This window comes from Syngnathus leptorhynchus, chromosome 7 (genome assembly GCF_054491065.1).
Source record: "Syngnathus leptorhynchus isolate UIUO chromosome 7, UIUO_Slep, whole genome shotgun sequence".
NCBI lineage: Eukaryota > Metazoa > Chordata > Actinopteri > Syngnathiformes > Syngnathidae > Syngnathus > Syngnathus leptorhynchus.
Window position 1 is genome coordinate 6729809 of NC_141201.1, and position 22552 is coordinate 6752360.

Sequence of the window (22552 nt, forward strand, 5' to 3'; positions counted from 1 at the left end):
GCCTCGTAAATGTAGTAGCTGGGATTCACCCAATTGTTCGCTCACCGATGACGTTGCACTTGACTGATACGTTTTCAGGGATACCCATGCTTATTATGCAAGACAATAAATACCCCGAGCTATCAAATGGCTTGCTATAGCAATAAGACAACCGTATTCCGAAAATGATTGCATTTTGTATTGGACAGAATCCTCTTTATGCTTTTAGAAATACGGAACAAACTGCCACATGCCAAGAAGAAAGAAGACAAAAGATTGGGTGACCTCCATTGTTACACTTTGATTACTTTTTACTTGTAATGATAAAGGCTATTTTGAATGTCTGTGCGAGTCATTGTGTTGCAATGAAACATTTATAAACTCAGTTTTCTGTCAAAAATAAATAATGGCAGTCAGTATTAAACTTGAACGTCCACATCAAACACTGTTGCACTATATTTGTTGAGAGAAGATTTTTTTAGGTGACGACGTGCTTGCAATGACAAATTTACTTTCAATGTGACCTAATGAAATGTCTGGATAAGGTGCAAGTTGATTTATGATAAGGGAGCACGATGTGCTCAATGATTCATGGCGTGGCACACTAAGTCTGCTGCTGCGACATAAAATGTCCACTTCATAAATGAAACCTCTACTGCTTGGTGGAAGCTGCCGCCCATTTTACAGTAGCTATTTTGAGATTGCATATCTTCCCCCGAACATTATTTATAAGAAAACGTTTCGTGACTAAATCATATTTCATGGGCATACTAGTACACTGTTTACCACATAAAGGCACACAAATAAGAGTTGGGCGAATTACTCCTCTCCATTTAAAACCTATTTCAAACAAACATATTAAACTCATGTTTTGGAATACGTACGACCTGTCATCTTGATCTTTTGTGAATTGGCGCCGTCTAGCGGCTGTAACATAAAATAACAGCGTTGAGCCAATGCACATGCGTACATTACTGTATAATAGACGCAACGAGACTCAATATCCCACACTGCACCGCGCCATTCGAGCACTATCCATTCGAGGATGAGGGAAACGTTTGAATGCGTGTGGATGTTGTAAATAGCTACACAGTAAAGGCACTCCGGCGTCACCGTTTCACTCTGCACGACATCTGCTTGTCGTGCTTAACTTCATTGGCCGTTTTCTTCCCAGATCCGGGTGAGTTCTTTGGCCATGTTATCGTCTATTCCCACTAGATTGTTGACACGAAGGTCGCGAAGCCTGTCACCGTGCAGGCGCGTTCTCCAGACTAGTTCGAGCGCCTCTGCGTGTCAGCCCATAATCAGAGAGCCACCGGTGGATAACAACCGCAACCCGATCGTGTCCACCTCCCGGGTGTCAAGACGGGGGATTTTGGCTGATGACATCGCTGCTAATAGCGTCAACCAGTCGGTGCAGTATCACCACCTCGCCCCTAGATGGCTGTCAAACCTCGAGAACCGCCGAAGCTCTTGGGCCGCGCTGGCCAGCAGAGGGCGCAACAACAACATGTACTGGGAGGACGCTGGTCAGCGAGCCGGAGGCGAGGATGGGGGTTCGAGTGGAGGCGCCAGCCCGCTGAAACTGGCCTCTGCTGGCCTACTGTCTGCTACTGCTGTGGCCTTCTGCCTGAAGAAAGACTCTGATGACAAAGGTAATGTAGATTAGGTGCCCTGATGTAACAATACAACTCATTTTCATCAATGTTTTCATTTCTGCACGTTTGTATGTATGTTATATTGGTATTATATATTATATTTTCACTCTTAAAGGTGATGCCCTTTTGGAGGCAGCAAGAACCAATAACCCCCAAGATTTGGCCAGGTAATGAACTTGTTGACTACACATCATGAGGAAAAAGTGTGCTTGCTGCTCAAATGAGTTGTGGTGTACTACAGATGAGCAACACAGCACATGAAAGTAATTATGATTTGTGCCAAGCATCCTAATACCAATACTAGCTTGTGAGAGCCAGCATGGTTTGCAGACTTTCAAAAAAAAATAATGCTCATTTTTTCATTCATAAATAATTACTAGGAACTGCAGCACTTCACTTTTCTATTTGCTCTTCAGCCATTTGGACTGATGATTACAAGTGAATGTGAACTGAAGGATTTTCTTGTTATATCTTGTCTATGTTTTGTATCACCTGGGAACTGCAATTGTAGATTAATTCAATAAGACTACCTACCAAGTCACATGGCTATGAAAGCATCATGTTGCTGCAGTTTTATCTGTAAACCAGCAGGTGGCAGAAAAGCCCTGCAGATATTGGATTTACATTTTTGTTTCTGGGACTCCAAGAACTATTTCTCATGTCTAGATTTTCAGCGACATAAAGATAATTAATTCTGCCTGTGAAGTAATTGTACTGTTGTTCTTTAGCACTATGTATACTCTAGCAAATAGAGGTCACTTGCTCACTTTATTTACTGCAAAGTAAAACCTTGAATAAAGAAAATATTGTTATTTGTAGAAATGTGCATAATGTGATCATGTATGACATTTAGAATAACTTGCATTAATTCCATAAGTGTATACAAAATTGGCCAAACCTAATGCAGGGATAGTATTTTGCATATATACAGTGTAGATCCAATTGAAGAACAAATAGGCAACAGGCAACTGTATCGGGCACTATTATAATGAATAGAGGGCAGTAAACAAAAGCAAAATTTTCTGCTTCGAGATAGTTGGCCACTTGTTTGATCATTTGTAAATATCAGAAAATGGCCAAATAGGAGTGCAGTACATATTTGATGGTGCCGTAGAATTTCCCACGTGTCTGTGTGTTTATCTGTGCGTGTCTATTTATAAGCTTGGGTTACCTGTGCACATGTGACAGATGGTTTAGGTGAGAGTGCAAGCAGACAGATGTGTTAAGTGCTTTGAGGTTTTTCCAAGAATGTCAGGGGCCAAGGTGTGTCTTGGACATGTAGCCATTACACTGAGAGAAACGAAAGATGACTAAATACAGTATATTAATTTCCACTTATAATATTTGACTCTGGGTCTTTGGGGAATTCAAATTTTGGAGACCTATAATGTTATAGCAAATATTTTAAATGTTTTAATCAGAATATCCCGAGGAAAACTCAAGGTGGTGTGTCTTGCAAAGCAGAGCGCAGTAGTAAATCATTTGTCCCCTGCCCAAGGACTGCCAGGGAGCGAAACAGACCCAGCGAATGGAGTGCAGATTACATGGAGGCCATAGTGTTGACTGTAAACAAACACTCTGTCTGCCTGTACGGCATTAGAGACGACAGATGGACACACACACACACACACACACACACACACACACACACACACACAGACACTCTCCCTCATTTAGTACGCTGTTGCAAAGTACTTGATGGCAGACCCTCAGGCGCAGAACTTAACACACACCTGGGTTACACACTTACTGGGCAAAGGTAGAATGTTCTGGTCCCCTGGACACATTGACTTCCCATAATGTTTGATGTTGATTATGATATAAAAATAAGTATTATTCTTTCTGATTCATGTCTCACTAGACTGTTGCAGGAAGGGGTGGACCCAAATCACCGACACCGTCTTGGTTGGACCCCACTTATGGTGGCTGCCATTAACCGTCACCACAGGTGTGTGTTTATGTTTTTGACTCAATAGACACAAAATTACGAGGAAATGATCATACCTGATGTATTTTACTGAATGACTGACTTTTTTTTTTTTTTTTTTTTTAGAAACTAGAAGAAAATTAAAGACATAATTTTAGTGTTCCAAAGAAATATATTTTCCTTAATGTTGTTTACGTTGAATATTTTCTTATTTTGCACCAAAAAATAATCGAAATTTCTTGACCTCAATTATTACTATGTTGTCATTTCCTATTGTTACAAAACAGAAAATTACAGTGACAGTTCCCGTCTTTCATTTATAATGCTATCTTTAATTTAGGAGTTTTGTGGCTATAGTGTGGCATGTAATTATGATTATGAATACCTCGTTTAACTGCTAAAAAATATACTATATTTATTTCTTACTTTGGGAACGTATCGTACAAGTTTGATGTAAAGCGTAAGAGATGTGGAAACAAAGAAAGCATCAGAAGGTGGTAGTGGTTTGAATAATGTCATTCATGTCTTGGTGCCCCATCTCCGAATCATCCAGCTGTCTGCTTGACTTATTGTGTGTCATGTCCCCGCTTGCGTTGATACAGCAGGTCCTCAGAAGTGCAACTTTGAGAGTAACAGAAGGTCTTTACCCGGTCCCCCGTCTCTCGGTCCAACAAATTAAATTAGCCTGCTGGCCCCCAGAACACACACAACACAGAGAGGGGCCGAGGTTAAGACCAGGCCAAATCCAATTTCAGCAGATCCCCCCCCACCCCACCCCTCTATCAGGACTCTGTGGTCATATTTTTTTTTTTCTTTTCCAGATACCCCACCTGCTTGTGAGAAACATAATGTGTAGCTCAAAGGTGAACCTAACACGAGATGAGCGCTTATACGACCGAGTAACAAATGGTGCTGCACAGTCCCCTTATTGTGCTGTACATTTTTCTCTTTGTTGGATTACCGCTTTTCTGCATTGGCTATTACGCTGTTTAAATATTCATCGGGACTTATTTTTACATACACATGATTTTCAGTGGCCTCATATGACTTTAATGTTAGAGCATGTAAACGACGCACGTGTTGAGTGATGGCCAGCGTGTGTGACGTGTTAATGATGCGGTGTGTCAACTGTTTTTTGGTTACAAATTTGATGTTTATGTCCATACTTGGCTTGGATATGTGTCACAGCGTGCGTTATGAGTGCTATAACTCAACCGAGAGATGACACTCGTCGGTTTTTTAATCCCGTCCGCCAACCCCCTAGTGAGCCGTGACTGCTGCAGGGAAGACGGAGCTTTGCTTCCCCGCACATCCCTCACGCAGCTCTCGCTGCTCACGGGGCGCACGTACACAAGACTGAGTAAGCGTGAACGTTCATGCACACAAAGCCACGAAGAGTTTTTACTCAATATCTTATAGGCCAACTGCCTATTACTCAGTCACACACGCAACTTTATTTGCAGCAGTTAAGTGAAAAGCCGGGGGAACATAACTCATAACCAAGGTCTAGCCTGTAGCCCAAAAATTATTCCTGCCCAACTGAATGTACATTGGACAGAAGTGTCAATTCTTCAGACCAGTTATATAGTTGCGGAGTATCAACGAGACATTCAAATGTAAGTGTTGAGATGTGACTTTAACAGAAAAGTGTGTGGTGTGTGTATGTGTGTGTGTGTGTGTGTGTGTAAGAATGAAAGGTCAGACATTCAGTGGGTGGGCATGAGTTGACTTGGCTTTGATGTGGGGTTAAATCGGGGAGGCGCAAGGCCTGGCCCACTGTTTGCACTCTTTAACACACAATAGCCATCTCGATCTCTATTTCGCTACCTCTATGGTTCCCTCGCCGTATTCACGTGCACAATGAGCGCTTAGCCGGGTGTAACGCCTGTGGGTCGTCCCGAGCTGTCCACGGGGTGGCTGGATGGAGGGAGTCGAGATGGGAGGGTGGACTGAGCGAGCGATGCAGTGGTTCTCTTCTGGATAAGTGGTAGATATCTAATGGATGGATAGAAGTAGGGAGTCACTGAAGGGCAAGGAGCAACAACGGAATTCTCTCATGTATGCAATAGGGCCCACAGGAAATTTACAAAATAATAAAATGACGTTAATATAAAATGTGGGTCCCGAAGCTTTTGTCACTGGTTATATAAAATGAATCTATGGTTTGTATCATTTCTAACTTGAAATGTTCTTTGTCAAATGCTTCAGCGAGCTCTCGGTGCCTGGTTAAGTTGAGGTCCCCTTAAGGTGAAAGGTCATGGTTTTGGCAAGTTGTGCATGAACACTCCTGACGGACCAATAACAGAAGGCAAATAGGAGGGCGTTGGCCTCCGAGTGACAAAACTGTCATATTTTTTTAATCTGATCCCTTTTCCTACACAACTTATTTGACTCTCCTCATTCCCGGCACCTAGTTGACCTCGGGCGTGTATTAGGTGAGGGAGGGTCAAATGAGATCCAGCGTCTGGGCCAGGTGGTCAGAGACATGGATGGTCAGTTCGACTCGGGTGTCTATTCTATTGCGGGTGCGAAGGAAGTGTCTGCTTCCTGTCTTCCCTTCAGGGCAGGGGATACAAAGACCCCCAGTGACTTGTTTGGCACCGGTGGAGTCCAAAGTTGGAATATACCAACTTCAGCACCAGCGTATTACATGAGGTGCAATGCCATACAAGGACGCTTCGATTTTACAATGGAGCCATTCGATTTGGTTGACTTCGACGCAATCGCAGCTAAAACCGTTTTTTTCCGATTCAAATCAGTTTTACGTGTCGAATAAAATACTTCATATATCTTCTAAGCATTTGTCTGCCAAAGAGGCTCCATTCTTAACCTTGCGTGTTATATTATCTTGTCATCAAACTGATAATATGGTAATTGGATGTCTCCAACTTTAAACAATTCCTTGTAGGAAGCGAGTTAAACCTAATTAACCTCTGCATCTCCTTTGAATCGGCCTCAAATGAGTGCTAGAACTTCTCCCAAATAAAGTTAGTCACTTGATCATCAGTTAATTAGCAAAACTACACAAACTCTGTTTCAAAAGCTCGTTAGGTTTGGCAGCATCCTTCTGATAATTAAATCTCCTCCTTTTATCTTTTTTTATCTGCCCGTCCATCTTTTCATGCATTGCCCCTCCTTTGCCTCCTCCACAGCTTTCCACTCTTTATCCTTGGCTGTTTACCTTCCTGATGCTATTAAAGCTTTTCACGCCACCTCATTTCTTTGCACAGGCTTGCCTAGCTTCGTGTGACCAGCCCTCTTAGGTTGCTGCCTGTGAGGATGCGGCCGTGTGTTTGTAGAAGTGCTTGCAAGGGTGAGAGAAGAGCCCAACGTGGGTCAACCAAACCAGCCCCCCCCCTCTCCGGTCACAGGGATACAGTAACAAAAGAGGATAGTCCTTTAGACACCCTCGGCAATGTCAGACACAAAGACGAAGATGACAAAAAGTCTATTTTTCTCTTTCGACCATCTTTTATATGTTGCGTTTTGTGCTTGTTTACGTTTGTGTCTCAAGCTCCAAGTCACCATTATTCATTTTTTTTTGCGTACCTGAAATCACGTCACAGTGAATGGTGTTGCCGAGGTAGTGCGTGTCGGTTCCCAAAGCCGGTCGGTACGCACCAATGAAGGACAACACATGTCCATACGGGGCCGGAAACTGGGCCCGACCCTTTGCCCCCTACTATATACTCTTATGTACATATGACGAGGCAGACTAGTGTCTAGTGGTCACTGGGCTGTAGCCGCCGTAACGAGACAAGACAAGAGGTGAACCAAGCAAAGCGTCAAGGCCAATGTTCTTGTCTTTATGTCTGCCTTGAATGAGTGTTGCAGGCCTTTTTTCCATATGCATGTGCTTGGTCTAGTCGCTCGATCCGCATCATTAGCAACAGCATGGGTGGGATTATGGAAACCCATTAGACCACATAAAGTGATTTTTTTTTTTTTTTTTTTTATGCAACTTTTGTAAATATATTACGGTATCAAATCACAACAATTGTGTCTGCATTTTGGTATGGACAAACGCTTGGGTTTTTATTGTGAGAATGTGCACCACCATGAAATCCTTAAAACCGATGCAATATTGCTTTGAAATATTTACGATAGGCCGATTTGAAATTTTCTGTCAAGGAAATGAACATAACTCAAATGATGCAAATAGGGAAATATGTCTGTCTGGTGTTTATCATTTAAAATTATGGCACAGCCTTTGTATAAAAAAAAAATATATTAGTGGATCTTAACGTTAGCTCTGTCACTGTGTTTTATTTGTATTCATTTGATTGAACATTTTTCAATTTTTTTCCCCAGCGTGGTGAAGGTTCTGCTCGAAGCTGGTGCTGACCCAAATGCTGGAGATGACTTCAACAACGTTTATGACACTTCAAGGGAGAGAGGCATCCACTCACTGGAAGGTAATATACATATATTGCATATATACGACTCGCAAGTGACAAGTACGCTACGTTCGATTTTTGCATAACGATTAGCATATCTGCACGTTTTATTTCCTGTGTATTATTCATTGTATATGTTTTCTACTTAGTCGTGCACGTTATTTGTTTTCCTCCTGAGCTGCGCACACAGTCACACATCCACAAGGCAGGGTGGCACTGACACACGCTTCGTCCCCTCCCCGGCCCGCCCGTGTTGCCTTTCTGCAGACATATTTATATGGGATATGTATATTGCAGACATTTATATGGCTGTCAGGTTTGAGTCCACGTGGGGCCAGCACAGCGTGGGGAAGCGTTTCCCAGATGCACACTGATGGATGGGCTAGGGGGGCCTCTGCGACGCTTTATTGAGTTAGCTCTGATTATCCCGCCCTGCCCCTCTCTCTCTCTCTCTCTCTCTCTCTCTCTCTTTTTCTCTCTCGTTCTCTCTCTTGCACACACACACATTGCAGAGAGGAACTGTTGTTGAGAGTGAGATGCGGGAAGAAGAAGACTGATGAAGGACAGGAGGAGGAAAGGAATGGAGAGACGGCAGGGAAGGAGCAAAAAAACGTATGGTGCAAAGTTAAAGATGGAGGACACCATGCAGTGATAGAGGGATGCAGGATTGATGGAGTTAGGTGGAATGATGAGGAAGCCAAGAAATGGATGAGACAAAGTTATTGGGATAGAGGGTGTGGGTGGGAGGGTGGGGGGGGGGATGAAAGGAATTGATGGATGCCAAGGAGGAGGAGAAGAAGGTGGAAAAAAAAATAAAGCAGGATGATTGAGTGGCAAAGATGTGTGCTCTTATGGAAAGGAGAAGTAAAGAGAGAGCAATATATGTTAGTGAGCACACAGCTAAACACGAATCCCATCCTTGGGCCGAAATGTGTGAAAATGAACTCTTAACGTGAGAAACGGGGAAGTTAATTTTGTCGTCGCCGCTTGCTGCTGTCATTAGAACGTACTGTGGAAATTACTTTTTAAGTTGGGGAGAGTTCTTATGGATTGAAACGCTCCATCTAGTCTGATACAGTTTTGCTTTATTTGTAATCATCTATCAATTTATCAATCACCCAACCTATGAGAACAAGTCTAGACGTCAGGACTTGCTTGCAAAAGTCTCTCAAATCAAATTCAAATATTTCCTGGTCATGTTTCGCTCTCTCTCTTCCTCTTGCTGCAGTGCTGGTGTCCAGAGAGGACGAGTTCAGCAGCCGGCTCAGCAGCAGGGCTGGTTTCCGTGGCTGCTCAGCACTTCACTACGCTACACTCGCTGATGACCTGGGCATTGTCAGCATGCTTCTCCAATTTGGTAATGTCACACAACATTTCCATATTATGAATCTTTAGCAGCGTTTGTATAAAAAAAAATACAAATAAATTGGGGTTGAAATATCCTTAACAGCCTCCACCCAAGAAAAACATCTTAGCTCCGCCACTGCGTTTTATTATTACCACTTTCCATCTTTTGTACAACTTTTGAATTGTTTTTTTTTTTAATTCATAATTGTTTGGCCCCATTCAACTATAGAAGATGCTCTGTAGAAATAGAATTTGCCTCTTCTAGTGTGGTACCGTCCGTCTCTGCACATTGGCAGTCTTCCACCACTTGAACGGGTACATCCCTTGAGTGAATCCATAATATTACAAAGCACATTTGAAATTGATCACTTGTTCATACGGCGTTCTTTTTCCACCCCCGGCACACTCGCACCTGTCGTTTGACACACACGGACACGCACACATACATTCATAGACCCTGGAGGCAGAATATCCCCCTCTTAGTTTCCAGGCGAGCAGCTCTTAAACAAGCCAGGCCTAGTTGAACTGTGACCTCCGCACAGAACATGCCCTTGGGGTAACACCATACTCACAGTCAGGAAGTGTGTCTTTTGTGTATGTGTGCCGGAGCAAAATGTCTTTGTCCGTCAGTGATTTAAACCCCGTCTATGTATTCATGAGCGTTCGTTCATTTGGCAGTAATATGTCGATATTGCGGTTTATGCCATTTGCCTTTTACTGATTTTAACACTTGTTTTTTTTTTTTTGGGTGAAATGACATCACTATGCAATCTCTGCACCATATCGCGAGTATTAATGTCTTGTTTATATTCATGATGGATGGTGCGTTCAAAGCCGCCCGTCCCATTTCACCCCTGCCCCTGTGAGCACACTTAAACAAATCACCCTGTGTAACTCGATCACATGCATTCCCGTAGATGCATTTTTGAATAATAATAAAAAAAAAAAAAAGGTAAGAAGTTTCACAAAGCCAGGGCATTTGTTTTGGACAACAATTGAATTAAGGCTGGGTTTGACTGTTTCCTGTTGGGCCCCATCATTGCTTGCTTGGCGCCACTATCGTGACCAATAACCATCTGGACATCACACTGGCCACAAACAATGCCACACTGTCCATTTTTTTTTTTTATTTTTTTTTTCCATAAAGCAGTTTCTGAGATTTGAAACGTGTTCTAAGACAACCAGAACAATCTACTTGTGATTGATTGGGGGTAGCATATTTATCCCTCACATTAATTTCTTCATTAAAAAAAAATGGTCAGGGTCGTTAACAGCTCTCTTATCTTCAGTGTATAGCATATTTTCATTTTTCAATACGACACTACACACCAAAAAAAACTTGGAAAGCCACAGCTTCGGGACATTTTGATGTGTGTGCCATGTATGTACACTTTTGTGTGTGTCCCATACATTGTTATTTCCCCTGTGTTAGTAAGTCCATCCTACCATAGTTGCCTTGGGTTTGCTCTTTTGGCCTTAGTCGGCCCTTCACTCACATCTCCATCCATCACAGTCTCCTGGCTTCACCCTCGGGTCCCTCCGCACAACCACAAGTCCCTCTTCCCTACCTGGAGAGTTTTTCCCCAAGGCTCCACATCAGGCCTGCGGCCAAGGGGGGGGGGCTTCTGTTCTAAAACGTCTCTGTAGGTGGTGGTACGGCGGGCACACATGCTCCGAGACGCACACAATGCGGATACAAGGACACACACATACATACACATGCACGCACAAAGACCAGCAGGGGCTCTCTCCTGCCAGCTGCTGTGAAAGAGAAGGCGGAGGAAATAGGAAAGGGGAGGGCGACCCTAATAGGCATAACTAAAGCACTCCTAATGAAGGGATCCTGTGTGTGTGTGCGTGTTTTGGAGTGTTCAACTGTGGTGTGGTTGTGTGTCGTTAGTGTTGATCCAGTTATAAAGTGCTATGGCCCAGAGGGTTGGCCTGATATTAAAGCCCCAAATGATGCTATTTATTATGTTGTGCGTTTGTGTGTGTATCTGCGCACACCCACCTTATTGCTTTCCTCCCTCATGTTTTTAGTGGGGTGTGCCAGTATATTACTGTTTGAATCAATAGCCTCATGAGCAGGTCACAATTTTTCGGGCTTTATCGATGTCGTTATTAGTCTCCGTGGTTGCCGCTCAGACAAACGGGAACACGCTCCATCATCCGTATTGATTGCACACACGGAGAATGTTTGAGTGTTGCTTACTCATCTGATTCTCACTGATGCTCCATTTGTGTACTTTAAAGTGATTACAACCCCCCGCGCATGTCATTTGCATATATGCTTTTTTTTTTTGTCTCGAACGTATGATCCCGCTCTACGAAAAACGAATTTTGAAATGATGTTCTCACTAAGCATTCAAAGTTGCCGGAATGAAACTGCATTATTCAAGTTTTATACTGTGGCGCTGAATGTTTTCTTCATTCCGCGAGTGGATCGTGTGATTGGTTTGGAAGCTTGTGGACTTTAAAGTGAGGGCAGAAGGCAACGCTAACCATCCTCATAGACATTAGCGCGCTCCATACATGCTGCGTCATCACGTTTGACTGCCATTGATGGTCTCTTCACTTCTATCAAGCTGTTTCGACTGAACCCTTCCTCTGCTTGACCTTTGCCCATGTGTCCGTATTTATGTGCTTTGTGTGAAGGTGGACCCCCAACTTGTAACTATTGTGTGTGGATGTAGGGCAGTGCCTCTGTGACCCCCCCCCTCCTGAACCTGTGTGACCCCTTAGGCTGACTTTTTCATCGACATTCGGAACCTGCCGCTGATAACGAATGAATATGTTTAAATTGCCAACCTGCGTTCCACGTGTGTTCACATCCAGGTGGGAATCCTCTCCAGGCCAACGGTTTGGGACACACTGCACGAGCCTATGCCAAAGATGGAGAAGTCAGCACACTACTGCAGGAGTGGGAGGGCAAGGTACACACACACACGGCAGAATGTACAAGCAATTAGAAGAAGGTTGCTATTTCCTGCTCCCTTCATCCGTTTGATTGACGTGCATCACGCCGACACACACAAATACTCATCGGGAGGTCCGTACGGTATGAGTGGCAGCTGCTATGGAGAATCAGAAATGTGAAAGCTGGTAGAGGTTAACTGAGGTTAAAACGTCTTTATGGTCAAATGTGTCAAAGTCACCAATTTCGACAATTTCTCAGTCCCCGTGTGGGTCTTATAGACCAATCTAAAGTGTCTTGTTCTCTTTGACAATACAATGTTTACTGATTGATAGATGTTTCGATCCACATACAAATAAACAGCCCAAATGTTGAAATAAGAGGACGAGCTCAACGACTTCTGTTCCTCCATCCAGTTCAAGGAGGCGCAGGCTCGACGGGAGGCGGAGGAGAGAAGGAGGTTCCCCCTGGAGAGGAGGCTGAAGGAGCACATCATCGGACAGGAGGGGGCCATCAATACCGTAGCTTCAGGTAACTAGCCGCATCTCTGGTTATTGATAGAGAACATTACGTGAAGCTCAACCCGCACGACGTTGTTGCGCAACTCTTCGCAAACACTTGCTGTCGGCCACTGTTTTGTTTTCTTTTGCTTTTGTTCCCCCGCTTTCTTTTCTTCTCTGGCCGGCGGTCCTCGAGCAGGAGGCGGGTTCAGACAGAGCGGTGGATGGCGTAATTGGTTAATTGTGATGAATGCGCTGTCTGTCAGACGCGGTACACAGGTGCTGTGCGTATGCGCGCGAGAGACAGCTGAAGGAGGCCAGGCTCGGAGCCGCCAGTTAACGCGATTACCGAGAGGGGAGACATAGTACAGACCCCCCCCACCATCCTCCCCCGTTTGGCTTTCTCTCTTCAATCCTCCATCTCCATCACACCCACTCCTTCTCCATCCCCCTTCTGCCTTTTTTTCGACATTTGCTACATGGCCTCCATGCTACCTATAGAATCTCCCCATCATTGTTCTCCTCCTCACAGGTTCTCGACTAGACGAGAGACAGTAAGAGGACAAAAGGATTCGGACGATATACTTTTGCGGTTTCTTCTGTTTGGGGAAAATGTGCAATATGATTTTGGGAGTATGTCAGTGGGTAGCTGCGAGGGCCTCAACTCACCATCTCTTGTAGTTCCATCTCAACGGTATTTCAGTCTCCAGTGAGGTTCTTCCATCCAAGGATGCTTTTATGGACTCTGGAAACGTTGACAGTGGAGGCGGTGATTAGTGCAAAGAGGAAGGAGGATGAGTTAGAGCACAATAACGCAGCAGACAGTAAAGAGCTGATATTACACCGGGCATCCAGAGAGGCCTGGTATTGATCCGTGTGTGTGTGTGTGTGTGTGTGTGTGTGTGTGTGTGTGCATGTGCCTTTGTCCGTTTGTGTATGTGTGCGCCCAAGTGAGGCTATGTGTTATTTTTACAATGTTGCAACTGTTTCAGTTTCGATTTTGCAAGCTAATCAACTACCTCCCAAAGGTGGAACCCGAAAACTGTAAACTTTAATACCTTTTGTCGGAGCAAAAGCTTCCTAACAGTAGCTGTTTAATTAACCGGTAGAAGCAAAATGGCTCTTTATGGCAAATGTCAAATAAACCGCAAATGTGTAAGACATAAATTACACAGACCAGATCGAGCTTTTGCTTTGCAGAGCTGCAGTGAATCACGGACGGCTCTTTGGGATGGTGATAAATGGTGACTGTTATCATGGCAAATTGTCCTGAAAGCCATACAAGACGTGGCCACATTGATAAGGGAACAGTTTATTGATCCCAGAGATGTATTAAAGTCACCGAGACACACTTGCACCTACCTACACGCACACACACAGAAGAGGGAGGATGAAAGTCAAGTCATCCATCAGCTAGAGCATGTTATCATCAGTACATTGTAGATATATTTAAAATATCTTCACCGTCAGCCATTTTTTTCTTCTTATTGTTAAAATGGGCAAAATATTAGAGTTGATCCAGCTGTAGATTATTGTACTCGACATAAAGTAATAAACATGATACATTTATGTATATAATCATATTGTTGACCCTTGGGAATTATAAAGGTAAACCAACCTACAGTAGCCGAGGCAATCGATTCGGAAATGCTACACTGAAATAAACGTGAGATTTACTCTCTCGATAAAATGATGCACGGACTTATTTCTACACTCTGACAAAGGAAACTTTGGTGAATGGCCTTCTTATCACACAGCAAGGCCTGCAGCAACACTAGCACAAAGTACAAATACACAAACACAGGAAGGAGGTTAAATTGATCCAGGTTTAGCTCTCAGGGCTAAGAGTTATTGAAGAGAATCATCTAGCTATAATCATGTTAGAGCCGACCAGACCTGCCCAATACACACATCTGTGTGTGTGTGCCTGAGCGAGTGTGTGTGAGTGCGAGAGAGCTCATTTGTTGTGTGCCTCCTTCCTTTCTGTGTTCTTGTCAGGCTCCTCTGAGAAATGTCAATGCGTCCTTCTGTCAAAGTCGCTCTCAATCAGCTAAAACGCACACAGAAGGTTACGCTGTCATTCACGCAGCCATTGATAACACAGACGGAGCTTGTCACGTTTCATCTCGGCGGCCATTTCTGACACACTTGTTTGTTTCTCAGCCTCGTTGTCTGTCTGCTTATCTCCATCAGCCCCCTCTTTATCTCTCTGCCTCCTCCCGCCCCTTTTCCTCCCATTATCTATGTTCCTCCCCGCATCTCACCATCTTTGCCTCCATCATCATCATCTTTCCACCTCTGCCAAGTATCAATTCTTGACAATGAGCATCTATTCTTGGCTGCAGTACTTTATAGCACTTGTGCAGGAAGTAAGCACCACTAGTTTGTCTTGGCTGCAGCAGCTCAAATAATTGAGCAGGAAGTGTTTCATAATGTAATTTTATTCAAGTGTATGTGTAGGTTGCTTCTCCAGCTCTGCACGGAAGAGATTCAGCGCAGTGCACTCTCGATTTTTAATGAAAGGCCCGTTGGGTGTGGTTATAGAGCTAGTCCTTGTGTTCGACTCCAGAGCAGGCAGGAGCAAGGATAGGCTGAAAGCAGGTGGATATTCACACTGCAGGCAAAAGGGGCTGAAATCTTTTGCTTTTTTTTGAAATTCTTTGAAATTTATTTTGCTGAAAAGTGACACAAATGTAGCCGCACTTTCACAAAACGCTACATACGAAATATTGCTTTTTCTTTTCATTATGATCTGGCTTTTACTGCATAGCAACATTAAAAATAAATACTGCACGTTGATTTCAGATCCACTTCACGCAGGAGTCTGATTGCATGATCACGACCTGCCTAAATTCTCCAGTCGGAAACCGCACTGTTGACTCGGCCGCCGCGCAGCTCATCATCCTGCCTTTGTGTACGTGCGAGTGTGGTTGCTGGGGTGATGGCAGGGTTGGGTAGGCACTCCTCTTTAAGCAAACGTGTGTGTGCGTGTGTGTGTGTGTGCGTGTGTGCGTGCGTGTGTGTGAGGCTGCGATCCATGCTAAACTGATTTTGCCATGGCCGCGCCAGGGAGGCTAACGCAATTACTGTTGGCTAATGGCCCCACTGACTGTGTGGGGGGAAGGAGAGGCTTTCTGGAGGTCTCTCGTCTTGCTCTCTCACTGGCTTTTCTCGTCTTCTCTCTCTCTGTACCCAAATGCATCTGACCCGTTTCTCATCCCTGCCCTAACACCCCTTTATCAAAGTTTCTGGGATACCAGCCGCCGTCGGGTCAACTCGGGTCAAATGGGTCTCAAAGCAAAGTCAACAAATGCAAATGTTTCTGATAATAGCCTTCTACTCACCCCTCCCTCCTTTTCTCTCATTCACCCCGCAGCTATCCGAAGGAAGGAGAACGGTTGGTACGATGAAGAGCACCCGCTCGTGTTCCTCTTCCTGGGTTCGTCGGGAATCGGTAAACCGCTTCTATGTTTCGAACCCTAACCCTTCCTCTGCTAGCTTGTTCTCGTGAGGTAACAGCCAAACACTTGACAGCCTCTTAGAGCATGCTGCCAGAATAAACACAACGCTTTCTTCAAAACTGAAGAGTCTTTGTCCTTCTAGCAGAGATAACAGACTGGCCAAGATTGTAATAGTAATTCCGTCACCTTGAAAATTCGGTACACGAATGTTATCGAAACAATCTGTTGCACGCCTCGCCACAATTAGTATTAGTCGGTATAAGTAGTGCAAAGGGAAGAAAGACATTAAGGAATGGGGCGATTGCTAGAAAAGTTCAAGATGGTAAAATGGCAGGCCCGAGAGATAGATGAGGACCGACACGGTTCATATTCTCCGTTGCCCTCAGCGACAGTGACATCAATATTAAACACAGCAACAAGAAACACACATGCACGCATCTGCATACCAAACACAAGACATCAATATCTAATATGAGCCTTTAGATGCTGAGTATTTTCCAGACAATCTTAAAAGTGGCCTCTTAAAGATCGAAATCTCTTTTTAGAGGTCGTCACTGAGATTTAAGACAGATCACCCCTCGTGTCCAGGAAGTGGATTATTTTTTTTTTTTTGTTTAAGTTTCCCCGAAATGTAAAATATTGCTTTTATTTTTTTAAAGAATATGAACTGCTGCAAAGTGTGTTGGTGAATAATTTGAGTGTGCTGTGTTTCGCAGGAAAGACAGAGTTGGCGAAACAGGTGGCACGTTACATGCACAAAGATATCAAAAAGGTGACGTCACGCCTACACGATACACAAACGCATCGCCAACCAACCAAATATTAGCTACAACTATTATCTCTCCTTATGTTGTATAATGTACGGTGAGTGAGTGTGTGCACAAGTCAAAATGAATTAAATAAAAATTCGAAGAAATCCACCTCCTCATATTTTAATCATTGAGTCATCATTTTGAGCTATTGTTTAAAGATTGTCCAAATCTTCTGATTTCAGCCTCTCGAAATTAATAATTCACTGAATAACAGATTCTAAAAATGTTTGACATTTCCATCCCTAGTTGGTCCAAAGTTTTTCCAGCCTGGAGAAATATAGTGTTTTCATTTCCATGGCAGTTATAGGAGCAATTGACCCAGACTCACTGAATCTGCTACCCTCAGTGCACAAAGCAGTTTGTTGGGACTCTCTGAACCAAACCATTGTGCCGTTACAGGGCTTCATCCGGATGGATATGTCTGAATTCCAAGAAAAACACGAGGTACCTTGCTCTTCTGCCTCGATTTCTAAATACTCAACACGCAGTATATTTATGGACACATTTTGTCCAAAGCCTTGAATGTGTCAAGCTAAGAAAATCACTTTGTCCCGTACGTCTGGCTCCAGGTCGCCAAGTTCATCGGCTCACCACCAGGATACGTCGGACATGAGGAAGGAGGTCAGCTGACCAAGCTGCTGAAGGCGTGCCCCAACGCCGTGGTGCTGTTTGACGAAGTGGATAAGGCTCACCCCGACGTCCTCACCATCATGCTTCAGCTCTTTGATGAGGTTTGTGTGAACGAGTATGACCCGGCGCTCGTCTTATTGAAGTTCTAAAAGGCCGTTTGCGGTGGCTTTGCTCCCAGGGGCGTCTTACGGACGGCAAGGGTAAGACCATAGAGTGTAAAGACGCAATCTTCATCATGACGTCCAACGTTGCGAGTGATGAAATTGCCCAGCATGGAATCCAGTTGCGGCAGGAAGCGGAGGAGATCACCCGCAGGAAGTTGGCAGCTAATCTTGGTGAGATGATTATAAATGCTCATTTAAGCCACGCCCCTTAAAGGCACCTTTGTAAAGAGACAACTTCTGATATAGTTCTTGCATTGCTTATCATTTGTGCAAATGCTCATGATGGTTTCCTCAGAGGATGCACAGAAAGGTGATGACATCACAATTTCCAGACAGTTTAAGGAGTCCGTCATTCGACCAATCCTTAAGGTAACTTTGCCCTTTGACCTGAAAGAATAACCCAGTAACAGCCTTTAACTTAATTCTTGCGTTTCTACTCAGGCACATTTCCGGAGGGACGAGTTTCTGGGTCGGATCAATGAAATTGTCTACTTCCTGCCGTTTTGTCACTCTGAGCTGCTCCAGCTAGTCAGCAAGGAGCTCAACTTCTGGGCTAAGAAGGTACTGAGCATCAAGTCTTTGCTTTCATTTATATTGCACAAATTCACTACAGAAGGTAACGCAACGCAATTTGCAAATGGAGTTATGACCTTGAACATCTTATCAGTTGCAAAAAAAACAAAAAACGTTTGCCCATCCTTGACATACATAGTTGTGTGAACGTACATAGGTATACGTATCTAACGTTGGAGACCTCACCCACTGGCTCCTGCAGTCTACGCACGCACTAGATCAATATTATCAGTGCTCATTCTAATGTGATTACAGTGTTTAACATGTGGAGTCTTTATCAATATTTAATTCTTCAAATTACAGCTGCTGTCCTGATGGACAACTCTCGGCCCCGCGGGCGACTGTTCACAAGCTCTCGTTACGATGCAGTACGCAGCACTTGCGCCACTGCCAACTCGTTGAATTAATACGTCTCGAAAGAGCCCAATGAAAAAAATTTACATTTCTTCGGAAAGGTGGAAAATATCATACAGCGGCTCCTTTTTATCATAACATATTGTTATTCAAGTGGACATGATGTGTAGAATTATTTCAACGCAGGTGATGTAGTATTTGTTTACATCATCGTCATCGACTGAAGCGGTTAACGCGTGGAGCTAAATGAGCGGCACTGATCATTACTATTGATTAGCATTTGATAAAAACGCATTAGGGAAGTGTCGATTAGAGCCGGCAGAAATGCTGCCGGACAACTCACCTTACGCTTCTGCATTCTTGTCGTACTGTCTCGGCTTGACCTTCTCTCTCTTTGTTGTCATTAGGCCAAGCAACGCCATGACATCACCCTTCAGTGGGATCGGCCCGTCCTGGACCTGTTGGCGGACGGTTACAACCTACATTACGGAGCGCGCTCCATTAAGCATGAGGTGGGTGCACAGATATGGATCATATGGTAGCGTAACTATCTGAAAAGGCTGAATCCCCTTCACTGAACATGTCAATTAAAAAATCGTTTTACGCAGACCCTTGTGCCCCATCCCGTTATAGCGTGCGTATCGGTGGTTATAATGTCATCAGCCTTGTTCTCGTTTTTCCATCAACATTCCAAACGTGTTCCGGTAACCTCGGACATTCAAAATGTAATTTAGTCCCCACAAAAGCGGAGAAAACAAAGATGTCTCGTGTGCGTTAGGTGGAGCGGCGTGTGGTGAACCAACTGGCGGCGGCCTATGAGCAGGAGCTGCTGCCCAAAGGCTGCATCCTGCGAATTTCCGTCCAGTCCGACGGCCACGAGGAGCGTGGCGCCTCCGGCTTGCGCCTGGAGGTGGTCGGGGAGGACAGCTCGGCAAAGACGCTGGACATTCGCCCTCCGCTCAGTCCCGAACACTAAAATGGTTGGGAAGGTCTTGTCGCATAGCTCACGTCACTGCCCGGCGTTTCACAACACATGTACAGTCGTACCTTGACGCACGAGTGCCACGATGTATTTTTATTAAATTTTTTTTTTTGCCTTTTGTCACAAGCAAAAATGTGAATTACAAGTGAGCATTGAATAGGCCACGCCCCCTCTGACGAAGCCATCCTATCTTGAATTGAAATTCTACTGAATCACACTGAATCAATTGTTCCACTTAAATATTAACATATGTGTGATGAGATCTTTTGAATTTTTTGCCATTTATTGATCAAGACGCTCAAACACCAAGCTGTAAATGGTTATACTGACTCCGGCTTTTGACATCACTCACTTGGCCGCAACCCTTGAAGGCACAACACAAGAGTAGTAATTACATTGTTTTGTTTTTTTTAGTTTTTGTTATATTTTAGTTTTTTTTAACAATGTGGTGCTATTTTTTTTATTTAGAAAAAAAATGTGTGTGTTTAGGGGTTGAAATAGATCAATGGCATTTGAATGGGGAAAATTGGATTAGCTTTGTGATGAGATGACTTGAGGTGAAGTCAAGGTACCGCTGTACAAGCAAATAGAGGAGGAAACTCATCATTTAGAGCAGAGTTGTGTAAGTTGCGCTTCATTCATGTCGTTAATGTGAAATGTCAGATGCCACATTCACAGCGATGATTACAAATGTTTATAAGATAGTGACAAGATTCTATTTATCACAAATGTGTGCTGAGGTTGTAGAAGCTGTGAGGGAAAAAAAAATAACTGATGACTATTATCTCATTGGATGATGATACCAGGATTGTTTTGGAAAAAAACAGGAAGGTTTAGTTGCCCTTTTTCACTTCCATGAACATCAAATTGAATGAAATCCAGTTAAATTATTGCTATGCGGTGTGAATCGCTCCCGATTATGCATGCTAATTGTGAGGAGTTATGTCCACATTAGAGTAGAATATTCCCACAAATTGATGGATCATGAATATTTGATCAAGTGAGATGCAATGGAGCTACATTTGTCACATTTATGTGCACCAGCCTACACGCTGGAAATAAAAGTCAGCACAACAAAAAGCAAATTCCTCCAGTTTTTGTTGTGTGTGTTTGTCCTGATTGACATCGCTGATGGATGTGTGCGTGTGTGTGTGTGCGCGAGCGGGTGGGTGGGAACCATACGACAATAACGCTTGTCTACCTTGTGAGATGACATGACAGGAGAATTTCTTTGGAATTCTGGTGTGTAGAGAACGTCGCATACACTCGGCAGGAATGTCTTCCTCTCTGTAGGGAAGAATTAGCACACAGGGGCATAAAAAAAGGATTCATTCTCTGCCTAGACCCCCCAACAACACCAACAAATTTGGTGTCAACTAGTTCATGATCCACTGCTGTGTTATTTCATCTACATTTATAGTTTTATGTTTCAAATGTTTTTTAATGTAAAATGCTAATTTCATGTAAAATAATAATTTTATGCAATAGGTCTTGTAAAAAAAAAAAAAAGAAATATCAGAACACAGCATTGCAGATTCATTCTCATCTAAATATGACTCGCAATATGTTGGCCAACTTTTTTATATTTTGCATAATATTTGGATGGATAATTGTGTAACTTCGGGCAGCAGCTTACAATTCATCGATTATCTTTTTTCAATGAATCCGATTTTCAAAATAACACATTTTCAATTTCCATCCCTTTATTCAAGAACATTTCAAATTGACAGGGCAGAAAATGCATACCATAAAATGATCATTCCGTTTTTGATTAGTTCCGGAACAAGCCAGAAAATATTCAGAGATATGTTGCTTTTCAAATTAAAACAGTTGTTTACAAATGTCTTTTGAAAAAAACAGTCAACTTTCACGGAGTAGGCTACTATTAAAATCTAATCGTGAGTGGCTGGGATTGCAAGTTTGACTTAAATTTGCCTCAATGAGAATAAGTCTCTCTGAAATATAGCAAACACGCTGCAAAAAAGTAAGCAAGAGACATTTCTCATTGTCTTAAGTAGCTGCTGGATCAGGTTTTGCACTTAAGGTCTGAAGGTGCGCGCGTGTGCATCGATGCAAGCCTCCCCGAGGATGAAGACAAGTCGGGGGGGGAGGAGAAGAGGCTCTTAGTGTGTTTGCCAGGCTATTTCTGACTGCTGCCATTTCTCTGATTAGATTACGGAGAAACACAAACCTGGCTCTCCATCATGCCCATAAGCTTCCCTCCAGATTCGCTCGCTCTCTAGTGTCCACCTTCTGCCGTCAGGACAAACGGAGACGAGTTCAAGGTGCTGCAAAGAAAAAGAATGCAGGAGAAAGTCAAGCTTTGTATGTTTGGTGTTTTGGTGTGTTCAATGTGACTGTGGTTGGGAGCAAAATGGGAATAAACTGCCAAAACAAAAAAGATTTGATGATGGAAACTGAACTGAAGAATAATAATGTACCTGAGTCAACAAGTGTTTGGCACAGAAAACACAACTTGGCAACGTAATGAAAGTGTGGCCCTCTCAGTAATTGCAGTTTTTGGGAATTTGGGCGACGAGTTGTGTTTCCTGATTAAACTGTCATGGCTTCCTCATGGTACGGAAAGTCAGGAAGGACATTTTGACTTGTCGGTAATTGAAAAGCCAATTAAATCCGTTTCTTCAAAGAAACACGGGAGCCACAACTTCTTTGGTCATTTAAAATGAATATTTCTTTTCATATATCAAGTACACACCCGTATGGTACGTTTAAAACAAAATGCCAGCGGATTGGTCATATTAGATGTAGTCATTGTATTCACGATAATTGCCTCTGCCCCATGTATTTTATGTGCACGATTATCAAATGGTGTCCCTGCTCTTAACGTAGAATT

The 22552-nt window shown here is 43.5% G+C and overlaps 1 protein-coding gene and 1 long non-coding RNA gene across 3 annotated transcripts; one reads left to right on the forward strand and one right to left on the reverse strand.

Moving 5' to 3' along the window:
* Positions 1-1000: 1000 nt before the first annotated feature.
* On the forward strand, positions 1001-20783 carry clpb (ClpB family mitochondrial disaggregase). Of its 2 annotated transcripts, XM_085915858.1 has the most exons (17): positions 1001-1159; positions 1222-1634; positions 1753-1804; positions 3499-3585; positions 7876-7979; positions 9190-9318; positions 12144-12241; positions 12639-12753; positions 16099-16176; positions 16900-16955; positions 17395-17439; positions 17565-17726; positions 17804-17960; positions 18085-18158; positions 18231-18350; positions 19124-19228; positions 19495-20783. In XM_085915858.1, the coding sequence occupies exons 2-17, from the start codon at positions 1490-1492 to the stop codon at positions 19690-19692; spliced, it is 1725 nt and encodes a 574-aa protein (XP_085771984.1). In that variant the 5' UTR covers positions 1001-1159; positions 1222-1489; the 3' UTR covers positions 19693-20783. The 2 variants fall into 2 exon arrangements, with proteins under 2 accessions (XP_085771984.1, XP_085771983.1); XM_085915857.1 differs by having other exon boundaries at positions 1001-1634.
* On the reverse strand, positions 17107-22269 carry LOC147054460 (uncharacterized). The gene is made up of 5 exons (XR_015066635.1): positions 22140-22269; positions 21890-21986; positions 20900-20985; positions 19060-19174; positions 17107-18176 (listed from the first exon to the last, which is right to left on the reverse strand). It is a non-coding gene; the product is annotated as an uncharacterized LOC147054460 (long non-coding RNA).
* Positions 22270-22552: the final 283 nt, after the last annotated feature.